Source organism: Coffea eugenioides, chromosome 3, assembly GCF_003713205.1.
Source record: "Coffea eugenioides isolate CCC68of chromosome 3, Ceug_1.0, whole genome shotgun sequence".
NCBI lineage: Eukaryota > Viridiplantae > Streptophyta > Magnoliopsida > Gentianales > Rubiaceae > Coffea > Coffea eugenioides.
The window spans coordinates 13,185,498-13,194,195 of NC_040037.1; the positions used below are offsets into that span (position 1 = coordinate 13,185,498).

The following is an 8,698-nucleotide window of genomic DNA, read 5'->3' on the forward strand; positions in this document are numbered from 1 at the left end:
CTCCGTCAACTTTCTACGCTCTGGTGGTATCTCAACTTGGTATAATCCCTGTCTATAATAGTGTTCCTCCATTTTTGATGCTGTGCTTTAGCAAAATTTCACTTACAGACCCGAGTTACAGGAATGCTGAAGCCACTTTTTGGTTTCAATTAAACACTTGCTAAAGGACTTCTCCTTTTTAAATTTTGAGAAAACTCGAGATCGAGTTTTCTGGCTCCACCAAAGTTATGTATGGTTTCGTTAGTACATATATTCATTGTTTTGACCGAGAATGTGTCGCTAATGTCATGACTCATACGTTCTTGTTACGATTCTGTGCTAAGACTATGCTGGTTGATGGAATTTTGTTTTGGTAAGCAGTTAATGGAAAATTACTATTCTCATTCACGAAATCCAACATCTGATTCACATACATGCAAGAGAAAACTGCTGCTATCTGCAGTGTTTTACAATTGTTACAGGAGAAGTAAAAATCAGAACAGCCGCACACATGTTCCAAGTTCCAACATGGTTCATGTGGACTACCAATGAGTTTTGATCAGATCTTCCAAATGTCACGATGTGACCCATCATATGGCATGGAGAAGAAGTTTTGGGCATATTCCGGAACTGTAAATTCTTTGTAGAGCGCAGGACTTTCTTCTGATATCAATTCTTTGAGCGGACCATACTTCCTTGCAGGTGTGGAAACACCACCGAAAAAGCACGGCACTGAAACTCTAGGTCCGATACGGTTTGCAATCACCCTGTGCTCTGCACTCTTAAACCTGTCATTCGAGATAATCTGACCAAAATTTGCATATTACAACATTAGTGACCATACGGAACAGGAAGATCAACTCCCTGCCATGAGGGGTAGCGGGAAAATTGATAAGTAAGTTATCTCAAATCTCTATCAACACAGACCTGAAGAAGATCTCCAATATTAACTGTCAAACTTCCTGGGAGGAGCGGCACATCTGCCCACTGGTTATCATACAAGACTTGGAGGCCACCAATTTGGTCTTGTAGAAGAATGGTAAGGAAAGAAAAATCTGTGTGCCTTTTAACTCCCTGAGTTTTGTCTGGCTCTGGACATGGTGGGTAGTAGTGCAATAGAAAATAGCACGATTCTGCACACCCCAAAGCATTTAGATTGTCCAGTTCCAAGCCAAGAGCTTCTGATAGTAACTCAAATAGAGTTTCTCCCAGCTTGTTTACATGACTTGCGTAATCAATTACTGGACTTCTGCCATGTGGTTTATGAGTACCAATGAGAATTTTTATAGGGGTCGATGCAAGAATAAAATACTACATAGCAAGAGGATAATTTCCTTGAAAATGAAAGTCAAAGTCTTGGAATTCCTAGACAAATTAGGATTTTAATGAGAAAAGTTACCTGCACACTTCAGGCAATTCATCAGGTTCAACTTGGTTAGAAGCCGTCAATTTGATCGCCAAACAGTCATTCCAATTAGCAGTGCTTGATTCAAACAGATCCCCATTGCTAAAATATCTCACCATTCTCAACAGATCACGAGAATAGTATTGCTTCTTCACCTCAGCATCTTGCTCGTGAAACCTGTGCGCTCCATCAATCATTTCATCCAACAGGCTTTGTGGAATCCCATGATTGATTACTTGGAAAAATCCCCATTCCTCCGATGCTTGTCTTATTTCATCAATTACACTATTGCTTTTATCTCTACCTTGTATGGCACTGAGATCTATGACTGGAACTTGTACCTGGAGATGGCCAATATTCTTCTCCTCGATGAGGTCTTCAGGAGGCCGAATGAAGATTCTGGGAAGATTAGTAATCCCTGAATCAACAAGGCCTTTCACACCAGCTTTGCCATCATCAAAAGCCTTGAGCTCTTTGAAACGATCACCATCTACGGTGGAATGATTTGCAATATCTTTGGCGTTGGAGTGATCCATCCTTTTGAGGTCAAAAGAAATCAAGCTTTACTCGAACAAGATTACTTGATAACTTAATTTTCAGGCTTCAAGTATTTACACAAGTTTATTCCAACCTAACATGTTAACCGAAAGTGTGTGTGTGTATATAGAGTATTGTATAATTCTATTCCGAATATCTTAAGCAATTTTCTAAAAGCCAAGGGTTTTGATAGATTGTTGAAGCTAGCGTTGCGAAGAATATATTACTCCATGGCGGATACTCTCCTTAGAGGTGTTAAAACGGGTGATTTGGACGGGTTATAATTGGGTCAACCCATTATATCTATTTAAATAAATGAGTTGGGTACGCTCAATTACCCATTTATGACTCATTTAAAATTTTACTTATTTTTTTAAAATTTTTTCACATGTTATTTAACATTAAATAATGGTATTTTATTGTTATTAGATTGGTAGGAATTTCAAATTTATCTCTTTAACACTTACTAAAAATTGAATTTAAATGTATAATTATTTTTGAATAGGTATAAATGGGTGAGTCGAGTCAACCCACTATCCAACAATTAAATGGATATAATTCGGTATTCTTTTAGACCCATTTAAAATTTAATGGACGGGTTTGGGTGGTTTATTAGTTGACAGGTTTGGGACGGAGTCAATATAATTGGGTTGTGATTGACACCTCCAACTCTCCTTACGGATTTAAAATTGAAATAATTATTAGTTGTACTCTTGATTAGTAATAGTTTTCTTGATTACTAGTTGTATTCTTGAATTGATTTTTTTTTTTTAAATCTCAGTTTCTTTTTTGCGTGCCAAAAGCAGTGAAAAAGCCCTTTATAATAAACAATTTAAAATCATGCCCTTTTTTTAATTAGGCACCTAATCCTGTCACCTTCACAAATTTCCCATATTCTGAAGAAATTTGTGCAGCATATTGTATATAAGCAGCGTTGACTTTAGAGATCACGAATATTTTCCATATCAGCCTGTGGATGCATCCACATGTGCGATGTAGCACTGAAGTACACAAAACTCAACCAGGATCCAAAAATATATTTTACTTGAATTCATATCGGATACGCACCAGCCATTTACTATTTATGATGCTTCGCAAAAATATATTTTTTCTGATACAATTAGTTATACCAATTATTAATTCAACTATATATCTCGCTATCATTTTCTTTTAATCTTTTTACAAGTGCTGAAGAAAAAAATCGAAATAATTGAGGAGTGGTGACTAGGGATGGCAACGGGACGGGGTTGGGGCGGGGGACCCCTCCCCCGCCCCCCGCCCCGTTGCCTATTAGTTCCCCCCGTCCCCCGCCCCGTCCCCCGTTTCCCGCTCCCCCCGCCCCGCCCCGTCCCCGCCCCGCTTGCCCCGCGGGGCACCCGCGGGGTTAATAAAATTTTATTATATAATTTTATTATAATTAAATTTTAATAAATAATCAAGTACTAAAATATCAACACATCACCAAATTATTATTCATTGTAATTTTACAATTGAAACTCATAAAAACAATCAAACAGAAGTTATTTGAATACAATCCAATATGATGAAATAAATATAACTAAAATAGTCAAATTTTCACTTTTAGTACAAATGCAATCACTAATTCTTTATTGTGTTTGTGCTTTTTTTTGAGAAAAAAGTGTTATTCTATTAAGTGTAATTAGAAATTTAGTATAAATGTATTAGTAAATTTAATATAACTAATTAATAAATTCTATTAGTAGACATGCATAATTATTCATATAATTGATAATATCAATTATATTACATAAACTAATATACATTATATAATACATCTAACTAATAATATCATTATCATAAGTTTATAACTAATTAACTTAACTTACATATTATATATATTTATATATATATATATTTTTTTTTTGCGGGTGGCGGTATACCCCCGCCCCCCGCCCCGTTTCTAAGCGGGGGAAAATAATTCCCCCCCGCCCCCGCCGCACCCCCCGCCCCAACCCCCGCCCCGAGAGCCCCCCGCGGGCACCCGGCCCATTGCCATCCCTAGTGGTGACCTGTTATTTTCGTGGAGATGCAGATAGAAGTATTAATTAGCTTCGGCATGCAATTATTAGAAATTTTTTAGCTACTCAACTTCATCTGTTGAAGACCTTTTACCAACTCTTAGAGGCTATTGGCCTGTTTTATAGGGTCCAAATGAGGAATCATAGAAGGGGATTGTTGGGAATGGCCTCAGGGTAGGAGGCTGACAAAAGAAGTCAAGAGATTAAGAGATATACAATGCCTGCACTTATGGCTTCAAGTCCAGAGTGTAAAGATGAGGCATATTGGACTGGAAATGCCTCTAGAAAATTTTCAGGCAAATTACACTTTACCCCCTGTAGTTTTATATTTTTTACATAACTCTCCTATAGTTTTAAAAGCTATACATAATCCCCTAATGATTTGGATTAAAGTGTCAAAGTGACGGAAATGATAATTCGTAACATAATCTTTAAAAAATGTCGAAATTACCCTTATAAATACATGACACACTAACCCCGTATGATTTTTTGTTTTAGCATATAATCCCCTTATGGTTTAATGCTTTATTATATAATCCCCTTATGATTTTCAAAATATATACATAACTCCCCTTGGTTAATAAATAATTTTCAACTTTGTATAAAGGTATTTTTGACATTTTAGGTGACTCCGTTACGAATGATCATTTCCGTTACCTTGACACTTTAATTCAAATCATGAGGGGATTATACATAACTTTTGAAACCATAGGGGGTTACATAGAAAAATACTAAACCACAGGGGGATAAACTGTAATTTGCCCAAAAATTTCAGTAAAATCTGCTGTGAAGGGGTTCAGAGTGTCCAGATTGTTTGGGGGGAAAAGGGACAGTGCCGGTTTTCGTTTATTGTTTGGTTGTCCGTAGACGAAGTCTGTCTACTAAAGACAGGTTAAAAGCATAAGGTGTTAAGATTGAATCTGATCTTTGTTAATTATGTAGAGGTGATACTGAAACCATCGAACATATGTTTTTTGAATGCTCAGTGTCCAAAGCAGTGTGGCAAAAAGTACAGAGGCTATGTTTGACATCAAGAGGGATGCTACAATGGCATAGTGAACTGGATTGGATCTGCACTGATTGGCCAACTAATTCATTCTGTGATCAGGTGAAGAGGCTGGATTCTAGTGCTGCAATTTATCACCTATGAAGCGCTAGGAACCAAGCTTCATTTTGTCAAACCCCTATGACTACTGTAGCTATTGTGCATTCAACTCTCTCTGCTGACTGAGATGTAGTAGCAGGTTGGAGTAAAGTTCCACTGTCCAAAGACGATAATTGGGAGCTAGCTATGGAACTTTGGCTGCCACATAGTTGTTTTAGCTGATGGATATGGTTTAGCTGATGACTTTTTTTAATTTAGTTTTGTGAGATACTATACTCTTTCATGCTTGATCAATAGGAAGTTAAAAGTTGCTCAAAAAAATGGGTTCAACTACATGGAAAATTTGTGTTTTGCCTTTTCTTCTACGTAAAAGACCAAGCAGTCATCTTATATGATACAAATCTTTTTTCATTACAACCTCAACAGTCAAGAAAATAGTACGACGAAGATTACAGGCTGTTGGAATAAATGCAACTTAACCCTCAACACAGCAAAATCCACCATCAGGCAGATAGCTGAAAGGAATTATTTTTACCATAATATGGTTACATCTTCATGTGCACTTCCAGGTTGACAAAGGTGGAGTTTCAGAATTTTGCCAAGTGCTAATTTCAGGCCCGCATCTCTCACCCTTGACTCCGGCCGAAGCAATAGATTCGAGTTCCACCTTATCCTCTGCGGACAGTTTTACGGATAAAGCTCCTATATTCTGATTGAGGTTCTGAATCTTGGTAGTGCCGGGTACGGGGCAAACATCATTTCCTTGGTGATGGACCCAGGCCAATGCTAGCTGTGATGGAGTACAACCCTTCCTTGAAGCAATGGCATTGACCCGCTCATACAACTTCTTGTTGTGCTCCAAATTCTCTGCTTGAAACCTTGGCAAATACTGCATTGTGTGAATTTCAATGTTAAGCAACTGTAAAGCCAGAATCTGGAGGGGTCAAAGCCCACACAGACAATTAAAATTAGAGTAAATTTTATATACACTAATAGTGTATGCACTATCACCGTTGAATTCATGACATATATGCTAAAGTTAAATTTCAATTTTAAATTTTGCATGGTTGTTGTTCATCCAATGCTAACGGTGCATACACTGTTAGTATAGCAAAGATTAATCCTTAAAATTATATCAGAATAATTGGAAATATTGTTTGAAGTGTACAAGTGCAGAGGAATGAACAATGCAGTAAGGTGGACAGAGTACTCCAGGTGGGAAACATCAATTGTAGAAGGTAGATTCTGACATGCAATTCCCATCAAAGACGAAGGTCAATCTAGAAATCAACTATATTTTGAACCATGGAGGTGGCACTACTACTAGGAAGTAAACTAATGCCTAATGAAGCTAGGTTAAAGGATTAACCAAAAAGGAAAAACAACAGCTTGATAGGACGACTTAGAAGTTTGTGCTCGGGACCAAACAATGAGCTTGAAACCTAAGGTCCATTTTCCCTCAATATTGTAAATAAACTTTTCCTTAAAGGTGCCATAGTTTCTTCCTGTTTTCATGTCCAGGACGTTCTCGCACGGCAAAATAGAACACTACCCATTGCTCTGTCCTTTTATAATTTTCCAGCATGCAAGGAAAACTTTCTTTTAAGAAAATATCTAAAAGTTTGACAATGCTTGTGCCATCTTTTTTTTAATTCTAACTATATAAAAAGCACACAATTCCTATCCTGTATGTACAAAAGGTTCAGTGTATACCAATACCCAAAATTGCATTTATTGGAATCCAAGACTACAAGACTTGTCAGATAGAAAACCTTGCTGCATCGCAGTTGAATAAAAATTCATTAAATTTGATCATTTTAGAAAAAGCTCAGGCTTGGGTATCAAAAAGTGCAGCAACATGTAACAGATAGAAAAGAATAGGGATATTGATCAAGACTGCAACTCAATGTGGAAAAAGTTGATGACTAAGAAACTCGTATCTACCAATTGTACACATACTACACCAAAAACTACTATTCTCTTTGGATATGCACAAACCTTTCGGAAGTCACCTTCGGTCAAATTCTCGATCAGCTTTGGACCTGAAGAGAAGAATCCTTGTCCAAGTGGACTGTATGCAACAATCCCTATGCCAAGCTCTCTAAAAGGTTACACCAAAATGAACTTAGAACTTCATATTTCTTCCAGACCATGTAGAAAATGAAGCAGAATAAATGCACTACCTGCAAGTGGGAATGATCTCTTCCTCGACATCTCTGGTCCACAATGACCACTCCAACTGTATAGCTGTTATTGGATGAACAGCATGTGCTCTTCTAATTGTTGAAGCAGAGGCCTCGGATAGACCTATGTACTTTATTTTACCCTCTTCAACCAGTTTTTTGAGTTCTCCTACCTGGGCAAAATTGAGAATACAACAAACAAGAAAATGCTAAGCTGGTTTATCTTTTTCCATACTAAGGCAGACAATTGAAATTATTCATGCATAAATTGAAGTAAAAGTAACACTAATTCAGTGCAGCGAACAACTTTGACAAAGTATACATCCAACTGAAATCACCACTTGGTAATAGTGCAATACGCAGCCAATAGTACTTCTCAAGATGATATTGTTATTAACACTGGTTGACTTGGCTCTATTGGACCATGCAAACACAATGCTTGTGTAGCATCAATAATGACATTGTTGACTGTTTCTAAATAATACTACTCAACTGAAATGAAAGGAATGCACAGGTCTTCTAGTTCTAAAGGAAATATGTACAATGTATAGCATCATATCCACCTGTACCTCCCTCAACAGGGCTGGCAAGCTAAAATACCTGTGCACATATACAAGACAAATATGTTGGTTCTTTTTACTTTTTGAGATGCCTGGTGCTAAATCAGCTTTACTGAAATGAAGATTAGTATGTACAGTAGTCCATAATGGTGAAGAAATTGTTAAGAACATCAAAATGAACTTTCTCTATTATCAATATATGTGCTGATTTCAGTTGGATGTGTACTTTGTCAAAGTTGTCAAAGAACATCAAATTGTCAAAATGGAGCAAACCGTGACTTCAATGGGCACGCGTGTATCGATGCGATGTTGATAATAGAGATCAATGCAGTCCACATCAAGCCGCTTCAAGCTGGCTTCACACGCAGCTCTCACATAGGCTGGATCACCGCATATGTCAAACTTTCCATCCTCGTAGGAGACTGCAAATTTCGTTGCTAGCTCCACTTTCGCTCTCATTCCTTCCTTCAAAGCCTAAAACCACACTTTCATGCCATTAATTATCAAAGACATACAAATAAACTTGAGGGGGCTAAGTGAGAGAAGCATATATATTCATGGGCTTAAGTGTGATTTACCTTAAATAGAAAATCACAAATCTACTTCTCTCAAGCAAGAGTAATTTAAAAAGGCAAATATGGTACCTTACCAATGAGTATTTCGTTAGTGTGAGGTCCATAGACATCGGAGGTGTCCAGATGGGTGATACCTCTGCTTACAGCATGGTGGTGGATGAGCTTGATCATGTCGGGCTCGGGCTTGGGCGGGCCGTAGAAGGCTGACATGCCCATGCAGCCCAGCCCTTGAGCTGAAACTTCACAACCTTGTGAGCCCAGCTTGATTCTTGGCACCTTCACTTCTGCTGCTGCTGCTGCTGCCGCCGCTGCCAT

The 8,698-nt window shown here is 37.8% G+C and overlaps 2 protein-coding genes across 3 annotated transcripts; both read right to left on the minus strand.

Annotated features, from left to right (window-relative positions):
• Window positions 1–538: 538 nt before the first annotated feature.
• LOC113766074 (1-aminocyclopropane-1-carboxylate oxidase homolog 1-like) lies at window positions 539–1,920 on the minus strand. Its single transcript, XM_027310302.1, has 3 exons — window positions 1,379–1,920; window positions 907–1,228; window positions 539–784 (listed from the first exon to the last, which is right to left on the minus strand). Exons 1-3 carry the CDS (start codon window positions 1,918–1,920, stop codon window positions 539–541), a joined length of 1,110 nt encoding a protein of 369 aa, XP_027166103.1.
• Window positions 1,921–5,526: 3,606 nt separating this feature from the next.
• Window positions 5,527–8,698, minus strand: LOC113767026 (probable aldo-keto reductase 2). Of its 2 annotated transcripts, none has more exons than XM_027311198.1 (5): window positions 8,453–8,698; window positions 8,082–8,282; window positions 7,249–7,421; window positions 7,064–7,166; window positions 5,527–5,984 (listed from the first exon to the last, which is right to left on the minus strand). In XM_027311198.1, the coding sequence occupies exons 1-5, from the start codon at window positions 8,696–8,698 to the stop codon at window positions 5,619–5,621; spliced, it is 1,089 nt and encodes a 362-aa protein (XP_027166999.1). In that variant the 3' UTR covers window positions 5,527–5,618. The 2 variants fall into 2 exon arrangements, with proteins under 2 accessions (XP_027166999.1, XP_027167000.1); XM_027311199.1 differs by having other exon boundaries at window positions 5,530–5,954; window positions 8,453–8,614.

Bases quoted from the DNA above. Each gene is read 5' to 3' on its own strand.
- LOC113767026 (XM_027311198.1), bottom strand. From the start codon at position 8,698: ATGGCAGCGGCGGCAGCAGCAGCAGCAGCAGAAGTGAAGGTGCCAAGA. The intron at 7,167-7,248 runs GTAGTGCATTTA...GTAACCTTTTAG, and splicing joins GAGATCATTCCCACTTGCAG to AGAGCTTGGCATAGGGATTG. The intron at 5,985-7,063 runs GTTTGTGCATAT...CTGGCTTTACAG, and splicing joins CCGAAGGTGACTTCCGAAAG to TTGCTTAACATTGAAATTCA.
- LOC113766074 (XM_027310302.1), bottom strand. From the start codon at position 1,920: ATGGATCACTCCAACGCCAAAGATATTGCAAATCATTCCACCGTAGAT. The intron at 1,229-1,378 runs GTAACTTTTCTC...ACCACATGGCAG, and splicing joins GAATTGCCTGAAGTGTGCAG to AAGTCCAGTAATTGATTACG. The intron at 785-906 runs GTCTGTGTTGAT...AATTTTGGTCAG, and splicing joins ATATTGGAGATCTTCTTCAG to ATTATCTCGAATGACAGGTT.